Source organism: Rhineura floridana, chromosome 2 (assembly GCF_030035675.1).
Source record: "Rhineura floridana isolate rRhiFlo1 chromosome 2, rRhiFlo1.hap2, whole genome shotgun sequence".
Classification (NCBI taxonomy): Eukaryota; Metazoa; Chordata; class Lepidosauria; order Squamata; family Rhineuridae; genus Rhineura; species Rhineura floridana.
The window spans coordinates 164,694,807-164,721,968 of NC_084481.1; the positions used below are offsets into that span (position 1 = coordinate 164,694,807).

The 27,162-nt window shown below is 40.8% G+C and overlaps 1 protein-coding gene across 3 annotated transcripts in view; it reads right to left on the reverse strand.

Annotated features, from left to right (window-relative positions):
- DPF3 (double PHD fingers 3) overlaps nt 1-27,162 on the reverse strand; it is a 324,681-nt gene that overhangs the window by 139,830 nt on the left and 157,689 nt on the right. For all 3 annotated transcript variants that reach the window (XR_009760692.1, XM_061611204.1, XM_061611205.1), the window contains exon 3: nt 17,427-17,534. Coding sequence is in view for 2 of the 3 variants with exons in the window: in XM_061611204.1 (XP_061467188.1) it covers nt 17,427-17,534 (108 nt within the window). In the remaining variant the exon portion in view is untranslated. The remainder of the gene's footprint in view (nt 1-17,426; nt 17,535-27,162) is intronic.

Below are 27,162 nucleotides of genomic sequence, written 5' to 3' on the forward strand. Positions count from 1 at the left end.
AAAATTGTATCTAAAAAGCTCACAAAAATAAAAAGGTCTTTGCCTGGCGTGCGCACGCACGCACGCACGCACGCACACGCGCACACACACACGGTTGGTGCCATGTAACACTCTCTAGAGAGAGCACTCCATAACTTGGGTGTCACCACTGAAGGCCTTCTCAATAGTAGCCACCTGCTTCACCTTAGTTGGTGAGTGCACCCACAGAGGCTCTCCAGTGAAGTTCTTTATGTATGGGTAGGTACATATGGAAGTAGGTGGTCTTTCAAATATCCTGGTCCTAAGCTGTAAGGGACTTTAATGGTCAAAACCCCCACTTTGAATTTAGGGGATGGGTGAATCAGTCTGTTTCAAAGACCAAGTTTCTTTCATATGTGCCCGTTCATAAATCCACTCTGTTCCATTTCCACATTAATCTGTGATTTTTTTTAAAAATCCACATTAAAAAATCATATCTAAATTGAAACAAATGTTTAACAAGATATTTTTATTCAGTTTTTCAATAAACAGTAAAACAAAACCCAGAACTCCTCCTTATCCCAGTCTGCGTCTGTGTTGGAATTACTTTTTAGATGCTTTTAAAGTTTTTTAAAATGTTTTGTTTTAATATGTTTTAAAGTCTTTTGTTTTTAAGATGTTTTAGTGTTTTTGATTGCTGCCCTGCACTCCTTCTAGGAGGAAGGGCGGGATATTATTATTATTATTACTTCTATTATCATCACCATCAAGAAGAAGAAGAAGAAATCAATAACATACAAATGTTTTTTCCATTACAAACACATATTACATAAGACATCAGTGAAAATTGGCACTGAAACATGTATACAGTGCCATATAAAATTAATCAGTTCACATCTGGGGTTGGTCCTTCTAATGCATTTACATACCCCCTCCAAAAAGAGACATAGGTAACCAGGGGGTTATGGAAGAAGAGAATGTGTTCACATAACACAGCATCAAAGCAGTCTTTTTTAGACACATCCCTGACCACTCTACTATGTCTTGTAAGGTGCTCTGAAAGAGCTACATCCCAGACTTTAGCCATCATTCTGTTTCCTGACTCCTAACTGAGCAGAGCAGAGGGAGCTGTGTCAGCTGGTCCAGAAGAGATACAAGCGAGCCAGCTCTCAGAGAGCAAGCGAACAGAGCAAGCTAAGGCAGAGAAGGTATAGGGAGGAACAAACAGACAAAGAGGGTTCTGAAGCCATGTGCTCTGACTGTGCTCTGAGGGGCTCCATAGCAGCTTGATTAGAAGGGGCATGGCCTGATAGCTGCTGGATGAAGGGGCGTGGCCTGATAGCTGCTGAGTATGCTGGAAGTTTTCATTCTGTTTCCTGACTCCTAACTGAGCAGAGCAGAGGAGCTGTATCAGAGCTAACGAACAGGGAGAGCTAACAGGAGTTTGGCAGGGAAGGTTCACAGCCCATTCCAATACAAGTAGGCAGGCAGGCAGGCAGGCAGGCAGGCAACAGAGACTATGGGTGGGAAGGACACTCCAGTGGTGGTGACCTGCAAAGTGTGAGCAATGTTTGTTTTCTTGCCTGAGAATAACATGGGATACAAGTGCAAGCTGATGGAGCTGGTGGAAGAAAAAGTGAGGGGCCTGGAATGGTGGGCGGACACACTGAAGAGCATAAGAGAAGATGAAGAGTTCTTAGAACGCTGGAACAACAGCAAAGAGAAGTACAAGAGGTGGAAGAACAACAGCATGTTGAAGGAGAAGAAGAGACTGTTGTGGAAAGCAACAACAAAGTGGAGGAAACTCCACGGAAAAGGGTGAAAATTAGCAGGAGCAGAGCTAGAAAACACCCTTCACCGGTGGAACTATGGAACTGCTTCCAGGCACCTGAGGACGAGACTCAGAGGAAGAATTACAGGAGACCCCATGCAACAGCAAGCGAGAGGCTAAAGCTCAGTCAAGCAGAGGTAATGAAACTACACCCCACAACAAGAAGAAGAGAAGAATAGTAGTGGTGGGAGACTCCCTACTGCATGGGATTGAAACCCAAGTATGCTGAGAAGATGCATGGACTCACTAGGTATGCTGCCTTCCTGGAGGACAGATTAGATATGTGATGGAAGTGTTGCCATCATTCATAAAGGCCACTGACAGATATCCCTTTCTTCTCATCCACGTGGGAACAAATGATGCTGCCAAGCAGAGCTACAAAGAAATCATGTCAGACTTTGAAGGTCTGGGAAGGAAACTCAAGGATTTTGGGGCCCAGATTGTTTTCTCATCCATTCTTCCTGTACTTAGAAGAGGAGTGGAAAGGAAAACAAAAATACTCTGGGTGAATGACTGGCTATGAAAGTGGTGCCAATGCAAAAGATTTGGATTCTGGGACCATGGGCTGGAAGATGGGACTGCTGGCAAGTGATGGGTTGCACCTCACAAGGACTGTGTTTGGCCACAGCATGGAGAAATTCATCAGGAGAGCTTTAAACTGAATCCTAAGGGTGAGGAAGACATAAACTTGGCAGTAACGACTAACGAAGGCTTGTGCACCTTAAGAGGAACTGAGAGAATGGCTCTAATGGGGCCCAGTAATAGTCTTCATAAAAATGTAGGAAGGAAGCCAGGCCATAAATCACATGGTCTCTGATGTCTGTATACTAATGCCCAGAGTATGGGAAACAAACAGCACAAACATGAACTCTTAATACCGGAAAGTAAATACAACTTGATAGGTATAACTGAAACTTGGTGGGATGACTCTCATGACTAGAATACAGCAATTGAAGGATATAACCTGTTCAAAAATAACAGAAAGAATAGAAATGGAGGTGGAGTTGTGCTATATGTTAAAAATATATATCCAGGCACAGAAATATAGGAGGATGAGCTTGGTAGCCCACCAAGAGTATCCGGATTAAAATAAATGGAGCAAGGAATAAAAGTAACATGGTAGTTGGAGTCTACTACCGACCACCCGATCAAGGAGGATGACACTTTTGCAAAGCAAATCACCAATGTTTTGAGGAAGCATGATGAAGTAGTAATGGGGGACTTCAGTTACTCTGATATCTGTTGGGAGACAAATTCTGCCAAACATGGCCCCTCCAAATAAATTCCTGACTTGTGGTGCGAAATCATGGAGGATGGGTGAAGTGCTGGATGATTGGAGGAGGGCTAATGTTATCCCTATCTACAAAAAGGAGGAACCTGGGAACCACAGACCAGTCACCCTGACATCGATCCCTGGGAAAGTTCTGGAGCAGATTATAAAGTGGTCAGTCTGTAAGCACCTTGAAAGCAATGCAGTGATTGCTGGAAGCCAACATGGATTTATCAAGAACAAATCCTGCCAGACTAATCTTATCTCATTTTGTAACCTCCCCGGTAGACTGTGGGAATGCTGTGGACATAATATATTTCAACTTCAGCAAAGTTTTGACAAAGTGCCACATAATATTCTGATTAGCAAATTAGCTGAATGTGGGCTGGATGGAACAACTATCAGGTGGATCTACAATTGGCTCCAGAATTTATTTATTTATTTAAAAAGTTTATATCCCGCTTCAGTTCCAAAGAATTCTAAGCGGCAAAAACAATAGCATAATATAGACAAATTATACAATATACAACATATAAAAACAATTATCTCTCACATTATACATCAAAAGCTAACCGAAATAATTGTACTCAAAGAGTGCTTATCAATAGTTCCTTCTCAAACTGGAGGGGAGGTAACAAGTGGGGTACCACAGGGCTCAGTCCTGGGCTCAGTGCTCTTCAACATTCTTATTAATGACTTGGATGAGGAGGTGCAGGGAATGCTTATCAAATTTGTAGATGATACAAAATTGGGAGGGATAACTAATACCATGGAAGACAGAGGGCTTGTCCAAATGACTGTATAATGTGCAATATGATCGCTTTGTGTATTTGTTAATTTTCCATGGTCCATACGACGTCAGCTGTTTTCGCAGATTTTCTCACGGTTAAATCTGCATCTGCAGTAACGCAAAAAATGCAATTTGCTTTTTTAAACTGGGAATCATCCACTTTACCTTAAGGCGCTCGGATGCAATACTGCGGACTTTAGAGCTGTGGGCGGTCCTTGGGCGTTTCCCCATACCCCTTCCCTCATTCCCATCCAATCATGTTTTTTCATTTTTGCGTATGTGCGTGAATGTCCGGGGAAAAGCCAGGGAAAACTGAACCAATCAGAGCAATGGGGTGGTGTTGGGGGTGCTCTGCAACTTCTACTGCGCAGATTCCAAAATCTGCAGTTGCGCAGAAACAGCTACAGACATTTATGTTTAGCCAGCCTGTGAACTGGACGGCTGCTCTGTGTGAGATCTGCAATTGCAGTTGTTTGTAAAAAAAAACCCTTTTCCTGGCTGGTCTCGCTCAAGTGCAGCTAATTGGTGCAGAGAGCTTGCTTTGATCTTTCCTCCTTGCTCAGAGACAGGCAGACACGCACAGGCACACACAGCGGAGAAAAGCGAGAGCCTGGCACTTTGCAAAGGGCCACAGGAAGGAAAGGGAGAAGGAGGGGGGTGAAAGTAGCGGAGCAAGTTTTGCCCGAAGTGGTTGGGAAGCTGCTGGGGAGGTTGGCTCTTCCTTGATGGTGCCGCTGCTGCTGCCGCCGCTCCTGCAGCAGGGCTGCCTGTGCGCGGGCAGAGAGAGAGAGAGAGAGAGAGAGAGAGAGAGAGAGAGAGAATAGGGAGGAGTTGGGAGCTGCCGCCGAGCACTGCATTCTAGAAAAGCTCTCAGTTCTGGAGAAATATTTGGAATTGCCAGCCGTGTGTATCTCCTCCCTTTTCCAGCCTCTCGCTTCACACACGGCTGAATGTAGTGGTAAAAGTTCTAAAGCAAGGCTTTAAATCGTGAAAAGAGCCAAGCAGAGCCCCCCTTGCCTTTGTCCATCTTCCTAAAATAGAAGAGCCTGTTGGGATTTTTTTTTTTAAAAAAGAGGTAATTGTGGCATTCAGAATGACTTAACCACAGGGGAGCAAGTAGCTTTTTACTGCTGTCATTCTGGTTAATTCCTGCCCCCCTCCCGTTGGTCAGGTTCATTCTGCGTCTCTTCTGCACCATAAAATGGACAAGGCAGGCTATATTATTAGACTCTGTATCTCAGTTGCACACATTAGTGAAATATCGCAAATACAAGCAAACAAAAATACAGGAATTATTAGCATATAAGTGGTTTGCTAGAGCGTCTCAGCCACCCACAACCATAGAGACTGGTGGTCTACCTTCCTAGACATGACACGTGATTACTTGCTTGCAGTTCCAGGGGAAATAAGTGGAATTGCCAGCTGTGTGTATCCCCAGAAAGTGTAATATGCATAAAGGCAAAACCACATACATTCTGTTTAGCAATATATCACAAATACAAGCAAAAAACAATACTGTACAGGAATTAATGGCATATAAGTGGTTTGCTAGAGCGTCTCAGCCACCCACAACCATAGAGACTGGTGGTCTACCTTCCTAGACATGACACATTGTTACTTGCAGTTCTGGAGAAATAAGTGAAATTGCCAGCCCTGTGTATCTCCAGAAACTTTAATATGCATAAAGGCAGAAAAGCATACAGTCGGTTTTGTGAAATATCACAAATACAAGCAAACAAAAATACAGGGATATTGGCATATAAGTGGTTTGCATGTTTCTTTTATCAGAGAGAACACCGCAAAGCCTGTGCTGGGCGCTTCAGTGCAGATTGACACAGCAGCACGTGGGGATGTTTGCCCGCATTCCCTACCCGAGCCCACAGCGGCCACCTGCCAGGGGGGGAGTTTGCTTCCCTCGGGGGCAGCATTCCTGTGGCCGAGCCGCATGACGCTCCAGGGCTGAACCCTGCAATGAATGAGCCCAGGGGTTATGGGGTGATTCCCCCGGCAATTACTAGCGCTGATCCCTTGCACAATCCCCCTGGATGGTCAGGGGCACCTAGAGACACCCCCCCGGCTGGCCCCACTCCAGAGTGGCGAGTGGCAAGGAAGGTGGCAGCAGCTTCCACAGGGACACCCTGGGCTTTGCTGGAGGCTCAGTGGGTGGGAAATCATGGTGTTGGATGGTGTGAGAGGCATCTGCGTCCCCCAGCAGTCCAGGGCAACCTGCTGGCGGCCCACTCTGTCCTCAGCCCTGCCGGGGTGGGCAGCATGGGCATGGGCTTGCTGAGCGTCAGTCTGCCCCAACTGCAACCAACAGCAAATTCAAATTTTGCACTCTTGCGTCCAAGCGCCTGCGCGTTAGTGTGCTTGGGTGCACGGGGGGAGAGGACACATCATATTTTGCAGACCAATTGCCTCACAGGGGTGGGAGTGAGGTGGGGCTTTGGGAAAAAACAAAAATGTGTTTAATGTGTGGGTGCAAAACCAGCGGATTTCTTTACATTGAAAAAAGCGAAAAAAACAGCAGAAGTGGGGACTATCCAAGCACAACGCGAATAGGGAAAATGTGGATTATCCAGGTGACTTTGGACGAGCCCAGAGACAAAATTCAAAGGGATCTTGATAGGCTGGAGCACTGGGCTGAAAACAACATAATGAAATTTAACAGGGATAAGTGCAAAGGTCTACACCTAGGAAAAAGAAAACAAATGCAGTTATACGATGAGGTATACCTGGCTCAGCAATACTACATGCGAAAAGGATCTTGAGATTGTTGTTGATCAGAAGCTGAATATGAGCCAATAGTGTGATGTGGCTGATTTTAGGCTGCCATTACAGAAGTATAGTTTTCCAACTGCCTGAAGTATCGGTTCCCCCTCTATTCAGCACTGGTTAGGCCTCATCTTGAGTACTGTGTCCATTTCTGGATACCACACTTTAAGAAGGATGGAGACAAACTGGATCAGGTTCAGAGGGCAACGAGAATGATCAAGGGACTAGAAACAAAGCCCTATGAGGAGAGACTGAAAGAACTGGGCATGTTTAGCCTGGAGAAGAGAAGACTGAGGACAGATACGATAGCACTCTTCAAGTACTTGAAAGGTTGCCCCAGAGAGGAGGGCCAGGATCTCTTCTCGATCGTCCCAGAGTGCTGGACATGGAATAATGGGCTCAAGTTACAGGAAGCCAGATTTCGGCTGAACATCAAGAAAAACTTCCTGTTAGAGCGGCATGACAATGGAACCAATTACCTAGGAAGGTGGTAGGCTCTCCATCACTGGACGCATTCAAGAGGCAGCTGGACAGCCACCTGTTGAGTATGCTTTAATTTGGATTCCTGCATTGAGCAGGGGGTTGGACTCGATGGCCTTATAGGCTCCTTCCAGCTCTATGATTCTGTGTATTGAATTGTGAAGTCACTACCTGTTTTCCAGTTTGCTGATATTGCCAGCCTAGCCACAGATAAGAGGTGAGCTATCAATTCTCTATAAACGATGTCAGGCTTGATATCATGTTCCAAGGAGACAAGTGCCAAAACTGGGTCAGGGAGTAATGTCCGACCTATAATTTGTGTCATCATTTGAAAAACAGAGTCCTGGTAATCCTGGACTAGAGTGCAATCCCACCACATATGCCTGAAAAATCCAAGAGCATCACAACCCAACAGTCTGCTGGGACTGGAACAGAGTAAACTGCGTTTGAGAGAGACTCTAAGCATGGAATATTGTGTGCTGGCAAAGACAGAGAGTGATCCATTTTAAATTCACTTGCTCAAAAATTTTCTTGGACATTTGTTTTTCTTAACAATGTTATTTGTTATTTAGTTTAATTTTTGTAAATTGTATTGCTTTTATTGATGTATTTTTATACTTGTGTTTATTTTTCTTTGTAAGCCACCTTGAGGGCCTTTGGCCAAAAGGCGGGGTATAAATAACAACAACAACAACAATAAGAATAACAACAATAACAACCCATCCAACAATGAGGGGATAACCACTTATTAATATGATAAAGCCTAAGTGGAGTCCAGGGCCATCTATGCAGGATCATAAGGGCTACTTCTGGGATCTTTGCTGATATCTTAAGAGGTGGATTCACCCATATTTGGTTCCACATTGCATCTTGAATGGTCGCTCTGAGATCTCTTCCCCAAGTTTCTTTTAAAACTGTCAATGTACCCATTGTCTTATAGATCAAAAACTTATGAACTTGGGATGCAGTTTCCTGCATACTTTGATCTGATCAACAACATAAATGTTCAAAGACTGTTAGAGAGCGTAGTCCTTCACTACTTCTGACTAATTTTCTCACAAACATTAAAACCTGAGCAACCTGAAACCAACTGGGGCATAAGTTGCCCAGTGTGGTTTTTAGAGCGACTCCAGTTATGGGTTGCCCTCTAACAATGAAGTCTTTAACTAAAAAAAGATCTTTAGTTGTGCCCATCTGATGAACTGTGCATACTTATCCTGATTGAAAAAGTCAGGGTGGTTTAGGAGCAATATGTGGAGAAGGCTTGGGTGCCATTACTTCAGACCATAGTTTCCAAAATAATCAGCATGGACCTCCAAAAAGGATTTAGAGTTTTATGTATAGCTTGCCATGATAAAGGTAGGAAGGGAACAGTCCCCACAGAAGGTCAAGAAACTGGTATCTCAGACCCATGGGATGTCTTCTAATAACATGGATCATTTGTTTGAAATAAATATTTTTGAACTTATTTTAAAATACACATTTTTAAATCTATTTTGCTATGCGTTTTGAGCTGAGAACTGTTGCAACATTCAAAGAAGTATGGGATCTGATAGATAGCTATTTGCACATTAGTCCAGAAACTGCAGATCTGGTCAGGTCATACTGGAATTCTCAGACTATTGAATTCCTTAAGCATCCCTAACTTGACCTGGGCTCAGAAGCAGACTGGGAGCCATGCAACAGGTTGAGACCTTTCTTCCATTTGCCTAGTTCTTTTAAAAAAAACATCTGACTAAGGCTGCAATCCACACTGGGAGAAACTCCACTGGAACTTATTTCTGAGTAGAGGTGTATAAGATTGTATTCTTAGTGGACATCACTGTACCTACACACTGAATTCCATAAGTGAATGATGCATTGCACATAGTGGTAATATGTGCAGCATTGCTATGTAAGGTTGCTTGGATTTCCTTTTCCTTTTGCCGCTGCAAATATGAGATAGAGGGATGGTAGCAATGCTCAACAAGTCATCTGGTCACAGAAGAGGTGATTTAGTTTGGTGTTCAGGCCTAAGACACCTCCACCCACCCCACTCTGGCATATACTTAGTTTCTGGCCTTGGCCAAGTCATCCACCCACAGAGAGGTTGCCTGTCATATCTTTGCAAGATTTACTGCTCTAGACTTGCCTGTTTCCAATCAAGAGACAAGTCCAGATTAGTGACTCATGTAGAAACAAATGATAGGGATTCATCCAAGAATAGGCAATTCTTGCCCTTGTTGTTGTTGTTATGTGCCTTCAAGTCGATTACGACTTATGACAACCCTATGGATCAGCGACCTCCAATAGCATCTGTCATGAACCACCCTGTTCAGCTCTTGTAAGTTCAGGTCTGTGGCTTCCTTTATGGAATCAATCCATCTCTTGTTTGGTCTTCTTCTTTTTCTACTCCCTTCTGTTTTTCTAAGCATTATTGTCTTTTCTAAGGAATCATATCTTCTCATTATATGTGCAAAGTATAACCTCAGTTTCATCATTTTAGCTAATGATAGTTCTAGTTTAATTTCTTCTAACACCCAATTATTTGTCTTTTTCGCAGTCCATGGTATGCGCAAAGCTCTCATCCAACACCACATTTCATCTGCTTTTTTCACTGTCGAACTTTCACATCCAGACATAGAGATCGGGAATACCGTGGTCTGTATGATCCTGACTTTAGTGTTCAGTGATACATCTTTGCATTTGAGGACCTTTTCTAGTTCTCTCATAGCTGCCCTCCCCAGTCCTAGCCTTCTTCTGATTTCTTGACTATTGTCTCCATTTTGGTTAATAAGTGTGCCAAGGTATTGATAATCCTTGACACGTTCAATGTCCTTGTTGTCAACTTTAAAGTTACATAACTCTTCTGTTGTCATTACTTTAGTCTTTTTGACGTTCAGCTATAGTCCTGTTTTTGTGCTTTCCTCTTTAACTTTAATCAGCGTTCGTTTTAGATCATTACTGGTTTCTGCTAGTAGCATGGTATTGTCTGCATATCTTAAATTATTAATATTTCTCCTACCAATTTTCACACCTCCTTCATCTTGGTCCAATCCTGCTTTCCGTATGATATGTTCTGTGTACAGATTAAACAAGTAGTATGACAAAATACACCCCTGTCTCACACCCTTTCTGATGGGGAACCAATCGTTTTCTCCATGTTCTGTCCTTACAGTAACCCCTGTCCAGAGTACAGGACACTCAGATGCTGTGGCACCCCCATTTCTTTTAAAGCATTCCATAGTTTTTCATGAACTACACAGTCAAAGGCTTTGCTGTAATCTATAAAGCACAGGGAGATTTTCTTCTGAAATTCCTTGCTCCGTTCCATTATCCAACGTGCATTTGCGATATGATATCTGGTGCCTCTTCCCTTTCAGAATCCAGCTTGGACATCTGGCATTTCTCGCTCCATATATGGTAAGAGCCTTTGCTGTAGAATCTTGAGCATTACTTTACTTGCATGTTATATTAAGGCAATAGTTTGATAATTACTGCATTCCCTGGGATCCCTTTTCTTTGGAATTGGGATATATATTGAACACTTCCAGTCTGTGGGCCATTGTTTTCTTTTCCATATTTGTTGACAGCTTTTTGTCAAAATTTGGACAGATTCAGTCTCAGTAGCTTGTAGCAACTCTATTGGTATGCCATCTGTTCCTGGTGATTTTCTTCCAAGTACTTGAAGAGCAGCTTTCACTTCACTTCTAAAATTTCTGGTTCTTCATCATACAGCTCCTCCATGAATGAATCTGTCATCCTTGCATCTCTTTTATAGAGTTCTTCAGTGTATTGCTTCCATCTTCCTTTTATTTCATCTCAGTCAGTCAGTGTGTACCCCTGTTGATTATTCAACATCCCTACTCTTGATTTAAATTTCCCTTTCATTTCTCTAATCTTTTGGAATAGGGCTCTTGTTCTACCCTTTTTATTGTCCTCTTCTATTTCTATACAATAACTATGGTGATAGTTCTCTTTGTCCCCACATACTAGTCACCGTATTGTTGCATTTAGGATTCTAACCATGTTTCTATCTCCTTTTCCTTTTGCTTTCCTTCTCTCTTTAACCATTTTAAGAGTTTTGTCATTCATTCATTGAGGTCTTTCTTTTTAATTAGAGGTATGGTCTTTTTGCATTCTTCCCTGATAATCTCTGACTTCACTCCATAGTTCTTCTGTATCAAATAAGCTTATAGCCTGAAATCTGTTCCTTATTTGATCTTTATATTCTTCTGGGATGTTATTTTTTTTTAAAATTGGCATTATGATTGCTTTGTTGTTCTTCTTTAGCTTTACTCTGATTTTCGATATTACCAGTTCATTATCTGTACTGCAGTCTGCTCCTGTCTTGTTTTTGCAGAAAGCATGGAACTTCTCCATCTTCTGCTACCAAATATATAATCAATTTGATTCCTATATTGACTATTTGGTGATGTCCACGTGGACAGTCGTTTTTTTCGTTGCTCAAAAAATGTGTTTGCAAGAAACAAATTACTGGCTTCACAGAATTCAATAAGTCTTTCTCCTGCTTCATTTCTATCTCCTAAGCCCCATTTCCCCACAATTCCTAGTTCTTCTCTGTTCCCTAGTTTTGCATTCCAGTCCCCCATGATTATCAGCACATCTTGTTTTGATGTGTGATCAATGTCTTCCTGTACTTCTGCATAAAATCTCTCCAATTCCTCTTCTTCTGTGTTTGCCGTTAGAGTGTAGACATGGATGATGGTTATGCTAATAGGTTTCCCGTTCAATCTCATTGATATCACTCGCTCAGACCTTGCGTTATAGCTCCTAATTGCTTTTGCTACATCACTTCTCACTATTAAAGCAACCCCGTTTCTTCTTCTCATTTCCTGCATAAAATATTTTGTAGTTGCCTGATTAAAAATGTCCCATCCAGTCTATTTTAATTCACTCATGCCAAGTACTGTAATGTTGATACAATCCATTCCTTGCTTGACAATTTTTACTTTCCCTGGTTCATGCTTCTCACATTACATGTTCCTATTGTGTAAGTCGTACAACTCCGGACTCTCCTTTTGCATCTGTGCACATCAGCCTCTGGGCTTCCTTTCGGCTTTGACCCAGCTGTGTCATTAGTCACAGCGCTACTCGTATTTGTCCTTTCCCAGTAGCTCGCTGACTGCCTTCTGACCTGGGGGTCTTATCTTCCAACACCATCTTGTGTTGCATTTTGGATACTCTGTTCATAGGTTTTTTGTGCTAAGAGGTATTCAGAGGTGGTTTACCATTGCCTTCCTCTGAGTTTGGATGCATCTTAGTCTAATGTCTCAGGTTTGACCATTCCGCCTTGGGTTCCCCTGCTAGGAGTTTAGCCTCTTGGTCTAGACTCCTGACGGCATTGCTCTCACCTTCTTCAACACTCTCAAACCCCCTTACCACATTAAGATGTGCATCCTAGAGGGTATCTCTTACATACTCTCTAAGTAAACCTTTTCAACTGGAAGAGTGAATTTGAATTCAGAAGAACATGTGCTTCAGTTACCAGAAGTTTAGGAAACACTGTCCTTACCACCATAGAAAAGCTCATAAATCCTGCAGACTGGATGACCTTTGGGAGCTATTAACTCGTTTACCCAAACAAAAGCTTTCAAAGTCCTCTTGGAGAGTCAAGGGGACAACAGGCAAGCTTCCTTGGGACAATTTTTCCAGAACCTCTCATAGCATCTTCCACAAAGTTATCAAAAACAGCTGCAGAAAATTTACCATGGGATGTTATGGTATGTTAACAGCAGTACAACATTCTTCTAACATGGTCTGTCCCCTTACCCGGGGGGGGCACCTTTCCATGTTTTTTCACAGTTCTCCATTTGTAATTCCTAAATACTTTATAAAACAAAATATGGCAGCATTACTCTTTCAAGTTGATACTGTAAGTGAACTTAGACAAGGTTTCTGCCATAATAAAGAAATAACATTTAATATGACTCTATTGGGTTTTCTTTTCAGACAGGAATTAACATATACCACCAGACTCTTCATCGTGTTATCTTGAGCATCAGAGTGTACAACTCTCCCAGGATACCACAGTCAAAGGCCACTCGAAAACAACTACTTAGCGACTTCCGGGAAGGGTGACTTAGCCTGTGCCTGCTTTTGAGACGGGCTCCTGCCTCAAAAGAAGCTTATTCAGATATATCAGTCAGATTTTTTTTTTTTTGACTGATTAAACTTCTCCCGGGTAGGGAGAAACGAAGAGATTAACCTCAAAGCCTATTTTTGTTGGGACGACCAGATCTCATTAATTTATGGGACGAGGTCCAGCCGACGAAGGTGGGACGGATTTTCAACAACAAGCTCTATCTGATAAAGCGAACGTTCATCTTATCTTCTAAGAGAGAACGCACTAACAGGCAAGCACCCTTCTTTCTATATTTTTCTTTTACTTGACTTAAATTGTTGCTGTTTAAAAGAGATTTGCCAGATTGATCGGTTTTTGACATCTCACTGGGGAGCCATAACTTCTCTCTGCTACTCACTAATTAATAGCTTATCTCTGTTTTTGTTGCAAAAAGCTGTCCTGGATTTGCATTCTAAAGATATACACAGAAGAGGGATTTCTATTCCAGATTTTTATTTTGAAGAATATTATATTGTCTGAGACTACTCTCTTTTTGGTCTATTTTATTTTGACGAATCTGTTTCCTGACGACCGCCATTAATTGTTTCGATCCTGGGAACTGCATTTTGTTTACTTAAGCATGGAGAGATAAGGCTGTCTGCTCTGTTTATACTGTGATGTCACCAAGTTTGGAGTATTAACCCAATTGTTGCTGAAATAAGAAGTGGTTTTCCTATATTTTTCTTTTAAAATGGCAATTAAGAAAGTGGCTGAGAATCTGGAAATAACTATGTTTCAGAAAATAATGGATGAGATTGAGATAACGAAACAAAACCTGCGACAGGGTTGTAAGGAGCTGAAAATTGAATTGAGTAAAATGAAGCAGGAGATTAAAGATATAGGGGTCCCTGTGAGAGAGGTGACCCTGGAAGGGGTCCCTGTGAGAGAGGAGACCCCGGAGATTGGAACAAACGTGGAACAGGAAAAAGATTTGGAGTCTATGGACTTTAGAAACAAAATCTATTGTTTGGAGACACAGGAGATTAAAGACATAGGGGTCCTTGTGAGAGAGGAGACCCTGGAGACTGGAACAGGGGTCCCTGTGAGAGAGGAGACCCTGGAGACTGGAACAGGGGTCCCTGTGAGAGAGGAGATCCCGGAGATTGGAACAAACGTGGAACAGGAACAAGATTTGGAGTCTATGGACTTTAGAAATAAAATCTATTGTTTGGAACTCAATGTTATCTCTGAAGAAATTAATGAAGATTCTAGAGATAAAGTTATCAATGGCATGGATAATCTTCTGGACTGGAATGATGTGATGGAGCCCAATATAGAGAAAATCTATGGAATTAACTGCAGCCATGTGACAATGGAAAAACTTTCAAGAGATGACCCAGTGTATTTTGAAAAAAAGAACAGAGATATGATTTTACAGCAGTATTTCAGCAACCTATTCAGAATGGATGGCAAGAAAATATTTGGGATAGAGGTAATTCCCATCAGACTCTTACTATATGACTATGGCTTTGACAGCAAGATTATTATGGAATACTGATAATGGAAGATTGGATACTGAAATTACTGGACTTAACAAGACTACTGAAGATGGAAGATGGAAAATGGAACTAATAGGGATAATAGAACAATGGCTACTGAAATTACTGAACCTAACAGATTCTGATGTGATGGATTAATTGAAATGTTTATTTTGACTATGGTTATGACAATAAGATTATCATAATTAGTAATGAGATGGATTAATCGATATGCTTATCTGGAAAAAAAAATTGATAGATATATTTCTTAAAGAATTGAAACCTCTCTTTGACTTTTTGTGGAAAGAATAAAGTAATGTTTATGAGATTTGATGATTAAGTAAGATAACTACTGGAGGAAAGTGATTTTATAATATGACTTAAGAGACAGGATTGTTATATATTATAGACTTATAACTGATTTGATCTTTGACAAATGGGAAGTCAATATTTTACTCTTTATTTTTTATTTTTGTTTTTTTTTTGTTTTTTTTTTTTTGTTTAACTATTTTTGATTTTGTTTTTTGTCTTTGAATGTTTTATGATTTCGTCTTGTATGTTTTATGAAAATCTGAATAAAAATTATTGAAAAAAAAAAAAAGAAAACAACTACTTAGCATTTGATCACAGTAGATAAAGGTACATAATTACTGCTAAATGAGTATGTACAGACAGACACATAAATTAAATGATGCAGTGCTGGACAATAAGAATGACATTTAGTTTCAGAGAGATTTGCCTCATTTATACTGAATGGTTGGAGGAGAAGCTAAGTGAAAACATAATAATGTGAAAAATGGCTTCTGGCGTACAGTTTATTAACTAAATTTTTCATTATTTTTATATGGCTGAGACATGATCAAGTCTAGATAAGTCAAGTGCCATACAGTGAAGGTATGGTATACTGTTGATATATTAGATACAGTAACTGCTGAGGTTAAATTTATTACACATCTCAGTTACTATCCTAAACAGACAATAGTTCGGTTTTAATTATTGACCATCTGGCTACTTTCTGTGATCAAGCCAAATGAAATTCCCAGATCCAAATACATCCAATTTTGCAATAGTTCAAACAGAGAAGATATGATCTTTACCATTGGCCCTTCTCTCTCTGGTGAACAAAACTGAATCTGAACAAGCTGAAACAAACAAACAAAACCACAGTGGCTTGCAACAGGGACTACAGCGTCTTCTTGGATGTCCTGAAGAGGCTGCCACTTTTTTTGGATTTAATCAAGAATAAATACTTCAAGTATAGATACAATGAGACATCTTAGCTGGCTCCTCTTCTCAAAAACTGCACACAATTGGCAGTGTGGGAACTTCCTCCTTCTGATGAAGTACCAGAGGCTGTCATGTCTTTAACTACTGACTATAAAGAAGCACAAGCTCTCTTCCCTCCTCTTCATTTCTCAATAGCTTAGTAATGAGGAGAGCACAAAACAGCAGTGCTAAGAATATAAAAAAACATATCCTCATTTTATTTATATATGTATTTAAACATTTTTATACTGCTCTTGAGCCAAAGGAAGGCTCTCAGAGTAGGTTACAAATATCAACGGTAAGCCAGTCCCTACCCTCAGGTTGACAGTCAATACTCAAGTCATTTCACTGTCATGGCTACCCTTCCCTTAAGGAATTCTGCTAGTTCTGTGAAAATTACAATTCCCAGGATTCCTTGTCAGACTAGAGATGTGAAGGCCCAGGGGGGGAAAAAGAAAATGGGGGGGGGAGGGGGCAGTCTTCCCTGTTTTTTCCTAATTTTTCCGGTAGGTTTAAAATGGAGGAGAGGATTTCTCCGAGTTTTACTTGGTTTTTTCCAGGCCTTCACATCTCTGTGTGAGACACCATGGAAGTTAAACTGGTTTTTTTTAAATACATTTTATTTCTTCTTTGCCATACAAATATCAGAACAGTATAAAACAATACATAACACACAACCAAAGAAAGAAAAAAGGAGCATTATTCACATTGTTGAATATAAACAATTCATTTTTGTGTTAATAGCCCTTGTTTAATAATTGTTCTCTTTTCCACTTTGAGTTTTCCTGTATAGTCTTGTTAGAGTGGTCCATGTACACAGACACACAGTTAAACTGTTTGAAAATAACCTATCTGTATGAGTAATGCAACTGTGTGTGTGCAATTATTACTGAAGGATTTCCTAGTCTCTACCTTTCAAGTGCTGCATGACCACTTTGTTCAGGTTGTGATTGTATGCTAAACATTTGTGAGAAGCTACTATACACACAAACATTTTCCCATCTGGAATTGCACCCACACAGTTGTTTCTAGCAGACAGCCATTCTATTGCTGTAATGGATGAATGGAGCCTTAGCAAAGATTTATTAGGTCTCCTCTAACTAACACCCAGGAGATATGTTGCCCTCTCAAACTTCATGCCTTTAAAATTGAGAAAAACACTGGGCCCCAACGTAAATACTGCAGATCCCCACAGTATCAATTACAGCTGCCCCTGCATTTGGAATGGAGGTTTTTATTATTATTATTTCTGATATTTTTCAGACATGATAAAAACACAATGAATTTTAGCAAAATTCTTTGCTTGCAAAAAGGAGATAGGCAAAGACAGAATGGAAGGTTTAAAACCCCTGAGGTTGTGCACAGCAAACTCTCCTGGACTATGGACTATGCCTGCCGTGCACACTTAGAAAACAAGAGAGAGGAAGTGAGGTTATGTGGAGAGCAGCACCTACCAGGCTTAATCTCCAGCAACTTCAATTTGGAGTCTTCAGGAGGATGCAAATGTCTCTTTTTGCGCCAGCATCGAGCAGGATATGTGTAGAGCTGACCTGGTGCTAACCCTGAGAGTTAAAAATAAATGAAAACAAACAATTAGGATATATGCATTTTTGTTTCATTGTCAAATCATCATTAATCAGCCTTGCTAGAATCTTACTGCCTTTCATCTCCAGAATTATACACTTCGGTACATCCTCTCCTTGTAAGATTCTGAGTACCTCTTCAAATTATAGCCTGTTGGGACCTTACAAAACTACTTAGCATCTATGCAGATCACAGCTCTGTGGGATGTCACATGATGCAACAAGTGTGCTGTGGGATGCCTTGATGCCAGTGCTGCTCCAAAAACCATGCAGTATATTAATCATTCCAGTGATGGGTGTTCTGCACGATGGTGTGAATTCAAAACAGTTCATAGCACATAGATTGACTTTACATCAGATCCAGGCTAATGCAAATCTCATGCCTCAGCTTCGTAAAGAAACCAGGACTAACAGAATCTAGTTCTGAGTGGGCATGGGAAGACATTCTTCTTATTGTACAATTTTTTTTAGCTCCTTCTGCTCTGCTCTGCTCTGCTCAGTTAGGAGTCATGGAAATTACTTGTGAGAACATCGGGAAGCAACAATTGTGACATGGGAAGTGGCACGAAAGGCTGGCTGCATGGGGTGCATGATGTCAGGATTGGCTCAGTGATGTGGCTGGCAAAGCCATGGAGTTCTGCAGTTTAATGCAGAAACAGCTTAGGCTTTGTTTTTCTCTTCAGGGAAAACAAGTTTATTTCTGTATTTTGTTTTTCTCTAAAAGGAAAACAAGTTTATTGCTGTATTTTACAGAGTCCTAGAGTTACAATATAACAACTCAAGAAAAGGATATCCTCTGAAATTCGACATTGCACACAGTTTGATAGGGACATTGTAAAATCCATGTGCAAAGGTTTTGTTCACCACATGGAGTACATATAAAAGAAAGCTAGCTCTGGGACTATCTCCTTTGACTGCCTTACAATGAAGAAAAATGTCAGATGAATCACTACTGAGCAATGTTTTTGGAAAAGGTATGGTCTGAACAAAATTAGGAAAGTTTATAAGGATGGCATTATAAAATCATTCAACCAAGTTATTCAAGATATTCTGCAAAATCGACCCCCTTTTTATCAGTTCTTACAAATTAGAATTATTGTTTATGAGTTGAATTCTAGTTATGGTCAAATAAAAGATCTTACATAATTTGAGGGGTTGATAGAAAGGGAGAATTATAAGAAGGTGCTGAGTAAGATATATAAATTGATTTCAACTTTCGATATCAAGCCAAATACCTATCAGCAGTTGTGGGAGAGAGCTGGGTCGAGAGATCATGACAGACAATTGGAAATTGATCTGGAGCAAGGTTACATGTCAGACCCTGAGTGTTACTCTCAAGGAAAACTTTAAAAAATTGTTTTTCATTGGTATTTGTCTCCATTGAGACTGAGCCATATATATATATTCCATGACAACAGATATTAGAGGTGTCAAGCAGCCAATGCTGGGAAGGTTCATATCTTTCGAACTTAAGCCATTATTACAGAATTTTGGGCCAAGATAACTGCAAAAATAAAGTTGATAACGGGTTTTATTATTTGGGTATGTGAGGGGACAAGCCCTGTCAGCATTTACTAACAGCTATAAGGCAAGTAATATGCTCTAACTGGAAAAAACCAATAAAACCTCCAATTAATGAATGGATGGTAAAATTATGGGATATCATAAATATTATAAAACTGATCAATATTGTAGGAGATAGGGAGGACCAACAAATGGCTAATGATGTTATTGGATAATCATGTTATCAAAAAATTGAACCTATTTATAATATACTGGGCTAATAAGGTACAGGAAAACATAAATAGTGGGGGTTTTATGAAGATCAGTAAAAAAGAGTATAAAGAAATGAGACCATCATTTTTTCTTTCTTTTTTTCTTTTCTTTTTTGTTTGGTATCTTTATTTAACATTGTACTGCTTTAATATTTACAATGTATTTACTTTAATATTACGTTGTATTTTACAAATAAAGTATTTAGAAAAGAAAAGCATCTTGTCGAGTTTGTACTCACTGAAAATCAATGAGTGATGCAGCACTAGGTATTAGCATCTATAACAACCAGGAGAAAAAGGTAATGTGTGTATGTATATATTAAACCTCTATCCCGCCTTTCCTCCCAGAAGGAGCCCAGGGCAATAAACAAAGGACAAAATGCTAAAAACATCTTAAAACATCTCAAAAACAAAACATCTTATAAACATTTTAAAAATAAAACATCTTAAAAACATTGTTTTAAAAATCTTTTAAAACATCTTAAAAAGCAATTCCGAAAGAGTTGCAAACTGGAAAAAGATCTCTACTTAAAAGGCTTGTTGAAAGAGGAAGGTTTTCAGTAGGCACTGAAAAGATAGCAGAGATGGCACCTGTCTAATATTTAAGGGGAAGGAATTTTAACGGGCAGGTGCCACAATACTAAAGGTCCGCTTCCTATGTTATGCGGAACAGATATCCTGATAAGATGGTATCTGTAGGAGGTCCTCTCTTGCAGTGATCAGCTTAGGTTTATAAGGGGTAAGACAATCTTTCAGGTATCCTGATACGAAGCTATATTGGATTTTGTACACCAAAACCAGAATCTTGAACTTGGCCTGGCAAGATAAAGATATCCTTTCTGCAAACCACTCTTGCATACTACTCTTAAACACTATTTGCTAATAATACTATTAGCAGTACCAATACTATTAAACAGCTCGCAAAATTGTGGTGGTAAGGTTAAAAAGAAATTATTAATTTAAAAATTAATTAATGAAGAAACATGATAGAATGCTATAATACAGTCTGCAATTTCTGCTATCCCTGCTTGACAACACCAGAAAAAAAGACAAGAGAGTTCTGTAGGACAAAGATGAACCTCTGAATTGTGGCATGAGCTTTTACTAGACAAAGGACTGTGAAAGGTGATCAGTACACGTGGGTTGAGGTGCATTGGAGGAAAAACTAGGTCAACAAGGTAAGATTTAATTTTCAGAAACCATGGAAGTCCTGCTAGCAGGGATCTACATTTGCTGGAACACCAAAGCATGAAAGCAGTTATCGTATGAGGGACAATTGCTTTTTATAGCCCTTATTTTAACCAAGAGATACAACAGGAAAATTGTTAGCAAACTCTAATTAGGGACCTTCTCATTCTAATTCTCTTCTAACACTTTTTGTTTAAAGACAGCAATCTTAAAGTTGGAGATGGAACATCCAGGGAGTCTGAAATGTGCCCCACTTGGACATTTCCATTTTTAATGTCTGATTATTCATGTCCATTTTCTTTCTTAGAGTCTGAGCTGTTTGGGTTATGGAAGCAATATAAAAACCTTGCTGGCAGGGAGTAGCATATGTGGCACTGAATAATGTTCAGGTGGATGTGCTTTTACAATATGGTTGAGGCAATTAGAGCCAGTCATACTCTCACCAGTGGATAAAAGGACAGAGTTGGCATTAGTGCGTTTTGTGGGTTTTGTTTCTTTTTCCAGGGGTTAGTTCTTAATCTGCCTCTGTTGGGTGTAGGGTTACCAGATCTCCGGCTTTTGGCCAGAGACTCTGGTTTTTGGGGATCCTCTCTGGGTCTCCGGGTGACTCATCTTAATCTCTGGACTTTCAGCTTTCATTCTAGAAAACAATTACGTTTCTAGGTGGTCTGGTTCCCAAGATATACACCAAAACATCAGCCACCCCCCCACAACTTCTGTTAGTTGCTCTAAGTTCAACTATAATCCCTGCCCTTTCAGGTTTTTAGCCAATAAGAAGTTATGGTTGTGATTGACAATAGTAAGAGCTAAACCTCATTTCAGGTTCTGAGAACAGTTTCCTTTCACATCAGGAATTCAGTAAATATATAGCTTTCAGCAGCATAAAGAGTACTTTCTCTGTACAGTAGGGCCCCGCTTTTCGGTGCCCTGCTTTTCGGCGTTCCGTTAATATGGCGCCAGCGGGGTGATCAGCTGGAGGGGGGACTGGAGCCCCCTGCACTCCAGCTGATTGCACCGGAGGAGGAGAAGATCAGCTGTAGCATGCTACAGCTGATCTTCTCCTCCTCGGGAGCAGTCAGACTCACGCACTCCAGCTGATCGCGCCCGAGGAGGGGAAGATCAGCTGTAGCGAGCTACAACTGATCTTCTCCTCTTCTGGCATGATCAGACTCCCACTCGAGCTGATCGTGCCCGAGGAGGGGAAGATCAGCTGTAGCGAGCTACAACTGATCTTCTCCTCTTCTGGCATGATCAGACTCCCACTCGAGCTGATCGTGCCCGAGGAGGGGAAGATCAGCTGTAGCTCACTAATAGTTATTTTTTTTTAAAAATGTTCTGCAATGGCCAACTGGTTTTGACAATAAACGATTATATGGGGTGTATGTATTTTTACATCTCCAGTGTGTGCATATATGGAATATTTCCAACTACCCTGTGAGGTAGAGTTGGAAACCAAGACAGCTCACAAAAAGAAATAAAGCCATTCAAAATCCAATAACTGTAAAACAAATATAAAACAATTGCAAAACAGCTTAAAGTGGCATGATTCTGAATTTTGGATTGAGTGAGTGAAGTTCCTTATTTTAAATTGCAGTCCCATGCATGCTTTCCTGTCTGAGTAAGCCCCATTGAATACATTGGGACTTGCTTCTGAGTAAACATGCATAGGATTGCATATATAAATATTTCTTCATAATATGTCCTGATATGTATCTGATTTCACACTATGGTTGTAAATTATTATTTACAAATGATTATTTCCTCTACATTTTAAGTGTGCCCTTCTTCCTTGGGGTGGTCATGGTCCCCGTCTGTTCTTTTCACCCTGAGGCGCAGGTTAGGCTGAGAGATGCTGCGTAGCCCATGGTCACCAAGTAAACGTTATAGCTTATTTCCATTTTAAAATTTAATTAAAATGATTTCTACATAGGCAGAGTTTATGAAGTAACGGAGATCCACATAATACATTTAAAGCACATCCAACTCGAATTTAAAGCACATGACTTCCCCTAAAGAATCCTGGGAAGTGAAGTTTCCCCACACAGAGAGATATAGTTCCCACCACCCTTAACAAACTACAATTCCCAGGATTCTGTAGTGGGATTCATGTGCTTCAAATATATGTTGAATGTGCTCTAAATGAATGATGTGGATGTGCCCTAGTATGCTGTGCATTCATTAGTGAATTGAAAAGAACAATTTTAAAAGATACATTTTTAAAAAGGGCTGTAGCTCAGTGGTAGGTCACATGCTTTGCATGCAAAGGTACAAAATTCAATCTCTGGAAGAGACTATTGCCTGGAATCCTGGAGAGCCAATGCTAGTCCATGTCATCAGTACAGTACTGAGCTAGATGGTACCAGATGGCCTGACTTGATACAAAAGAGGAAAGAGACCCACGGGCCACAGTGACTCCAAAATTTATTTATTTACAGTTATATACTGCTTTATTGTAAAACAACTCAAAGTGGTTTATAGCAGGAATTAAAACAATACAATTCTTGGCAAAAACGGCTAAAGACAGGTATTTAAAAACATTCAAAATAATAACACCAACAATGAGTTAAAAATAGATAAAAACTTAATAGCCTAGATAGGCTTGCCTAAACAAACATATTTTTAGAAGGTGCCAAAAACAGTACAATGACAGCACCTGCTAATGTCAATAGGCAGGGAGTTCCAAAGCATAGGTGCTGCCACACTAAAGGATTGGTTTCTTACAAGAGCAGAACAAGTACTATGTGGCATGCGTAACATGGAAAGCACACCTTGAACTTGGCCTGGTAGCAAATCAGCAACCAGTACAGATTTCAGAGCAGAGGTATTATGTTCTGATAGCATAGCATCCTGCACTAATTGCAGCCCCTGGGTCAGACTGTGCTGCATGGGGATTTCTGTGACCTTGGCTGACTGGCTGCCAGGATTTTTTTAGTTTGGGTCTTTGGTAAGGAATTCTGACTGGTTGTGGGATGCTTAGTTTTCTGCATTACTCATAGGAATTTTGTTCTGGTTGGTATGGTATTGCATTTAAGAAAACACCACTGTCTTTTGTTTTTCTTTTTCTGTTTGCATTTCATTTACCTTTAACCTCACTCCCTTTCATTCATAGAAGCAACAAGAGTGGTTCCATGCACTCCGCTCAACCTTCTTAAATCCACTGATGATGCACCTTGTTGTTTGTTGCTTGCCCAACAGTGGTAAAAGAGAATTCACATACTGGGCAGCGTGGCTGCAATTGTTGTTGTTCCCAAGCTGCTCCCTATGAAGGTAGACCAAATCATGTGTGCTTTCTCTCTGTCAATTATATTCATTGGAATTAGGTTGGCTGACAAAGTGAGTTTATAGCAGCCCACAGGGGAGACAGAAAAGGGTAGAGAATCTTCTTACTCATTTCTCAGACCTCTTTCTGAAGTGAAGGGTCAAATCTGTAAAGAAATTTGGATGTTAAAAGGTATGGACAGGGTAGTCCAGGCAGGGGATTGCCAACTCTACTTGGATATGGATATCTTTGCAGAGGATCCCTAGTTAAGCTTTACCAACAACACAAGCTTTACCAACAACACAACCTTAATATATCATGCTTAATGTTGTCACTTGGGCCCCACCCCATGATGTCACTTGGACCCCCACCCCGTGATATCACTCGGACCTGCCTCATGACATCACTCGGGCATGCCCCATGACATCACTCAGGCCCGCCCCCAAAATCTCAGGGTTTGGGATGCTTCTGACCACCCTAGTTGGGTGACCCACTCAAGGCCAAACTCATAATTAAGCAAAATGAAGCAGATGTTTGGGGCAAGAGATTCCAGAGGCCCAGAGGCACCATTTGCTTACATCTAGTCTCTGGGTATCTCTGTGGGGATGATGGTGGAATGAACCACACAGGAATATAATTTGATTTTATGAGTTTTGATAGCACCCTTCACAATTAATGGCAATATTTAAAACCGCTCAACACATAAAACATTTAAAACATAAGATGAACACATAAAACATTTAAAAGGCATGGTACAATGAAAAGATATTTGCCTGGCACGTAGAAGGCAGCACTGTAGGCACTAGACTAGAGAATCTCCCTGGGGAAAGCGTTCCAAAAATGCTCTCCAGTTATCACCCACATCTCTCTCTCTCTCTCTCTCTCTCTCTCTCTCTGTGTGTGTGTGTGTGTGTGTGTGTGTCTATCTATCAATTTTACTTGTTAGCCATTTGTGATGCAGGGGTCTCCAAGTGACTTATACCATATTTAATAATATAAAAACCAATATAATATTAATGCATTCATATTTAAAAAACCACATACAAGTCATAAAAATATACCAAAACAATGCTACCCCCCAATGACAGCAACAGGACGTTTTGCCAGGACACCAGCAGCAAAAAACATCATCATCCTAGTCCATGATAAAGGGGTGGAGGACTTGGTTGATTTGCTTAAAAATGCAGTCTGAATAAAACTCTCCTCTATTCCTATGTGGCATCTCAATAAAGCCATGTAGAAATGTACAAATAAACACTAGCACCTTCAGCTTAGTATTATATGTTCCCAATGACTGATCCCAGTTAGCACTCTTGAAGTTGCATTCTTCACTACCTGGAGTTTTTCCAAACCATCTTTAAGGGCAAGCCCAAGTTTCAAACATCAATCAGTGTAGACAGGAGGTTACCAGAGCATGGATAATTGCAACCAGTCTACACCTGTCAAGGAATGGCCCTGGCTGATGCTGGTGAAAGGCACTCTATGCAACTGCATGCTTCAGCCTCCAGTGATAGAGCTGTATCTTAGAATACCCCCAAACTGTGGACCTGATCCTTCAGGGAGAGGGCAATTTTATACAAAATAGGCTCGACCCATTTTCGTGAACAGAGAAATCATCTTGTTGGGAGCAAGCTTCATTTTATTTTGCCTTCTCAGTTACCGTTCAAAATGTGGCTGGCACTGGGGCCAATACTGCTGGTGAACTACTATTTTAGCTTAAGTGACTGTATATAAGTAATGACAGGCTCCCTTCCTATGCCCTGCCTGAAACAATATGAATATTTCAGGAGTGTTTGTAGGTCATTTGGAAGGTTTTAGTTGGGAGTTCTAGTTATCACAAGGGATGTTCTATCACCTGAGCAAATACTAGTGAATGAAACCAGTCAGGGCAAGTTCATAACTTTCACATAAAGAGGAGTTAAACTGCACATCTTTTTGTCACAGGATGTACATTGGCATCTCCAAGAATTTTTCCAAGGGGGGGTACATCAATCAATTAATTAATTAATTAATCCAGCCTACTTAACTAGAGTATCATTTCTGGTCAAGCAAACAGTGGCAAAGTCTAGGTAGATCTGGCCTCTGAGAAATTTGTATTCCAGTCTACCCCTCTGTTGTTTCTCAATGGGAAGACCTGCTGTTTATCTGTGGGTAGAGTTGACATTCAAACATGTTCTTACTCACTGTTGAAACACTCGCTTATTTCACTGGCTCCCAGGGCCAGCACCCGATATGACTGGGCCCTTGGGTATCAGCCTGCCTTGTGACACCATAGCCCAACCGCCACATACAGGTAGTGTGGGTCTAATAAGGTGCTCCCACACATCCCACTTACCTCTCCCATCCCTGTGAATGATGTGCGCGCTGCATGCACATGCCTGCCATCAACCAAGATGGCAGCGGGGGCATCAGCCCCTTAGGGAAGCCTCTACCACCATCTTGGTTGATGGCAAGCATACAAGCACAACATGCATGTCATTCACAGGGACGGGAGAGGTGGTGGGGCATGTGTGCAGGCTTATTGAAGCCCGTGCTGACTGTATGGGGAGAGTGCCTAGGAGCCCTCTCTCCACAATCTGCAGCAGGGTTGGAAGCTGATACTGCCACAGATTATGGAACAGGAGCACTACCCTCCCACCCTAAGGAGGGGCCTGTGAAGGGGGCTGTAGGGGCCCTTGGCCAGGGCCCAACCTGATCTCCCTTTACTCACTCCAGACCTTAATTAGTTGCACTGCTGCCCTAATCAACTTCATACAGCATGCACACACACACACACACACACACACACACACACACACACACACACACACACACACACACACAGCCTCTCCCTAAACAAAAGAGGGAAAAAAACCAAATCCAACACACCAGGATAACAATACTGGATGACACTTCAGGGATGTCACATACTACTCTAACTGCCCCCCCCTTCAAAATGGTTATATAACAACTTTTGTTATTTCGCAGGGCTGGAGTAACCCACATGCTCTCAGCCATAGCCCTTACCCCTGCAGTATGGGTATAATAGGTTTTTTATTATTTATTTCATTTATGAATTACATCCTCTGAAACATCCTGAAGTGATTAACATTAAAAACATCAACAATAAAAACATATATAAAAACAATTTCAAACCCAATACTGGTACAGAGTGGGACAAAAAAATCTCCACATAATAATGATGGGTTTAATCTGCATTGACATTAGCAGAGTAAATTTTTAAATATTTCCAAACTTGGTGGTGAGGGAGGGGAAATCACTTTTTTTAATAAAAGAAGATCTGTGCTTAAAAATCATGACTCCCTGTCTTTAATGTTACCCTTTGTTTTTGACTTGTCACACTATTCTCCAATCACAGCTACACTAAAATTCTGGATACATGAAC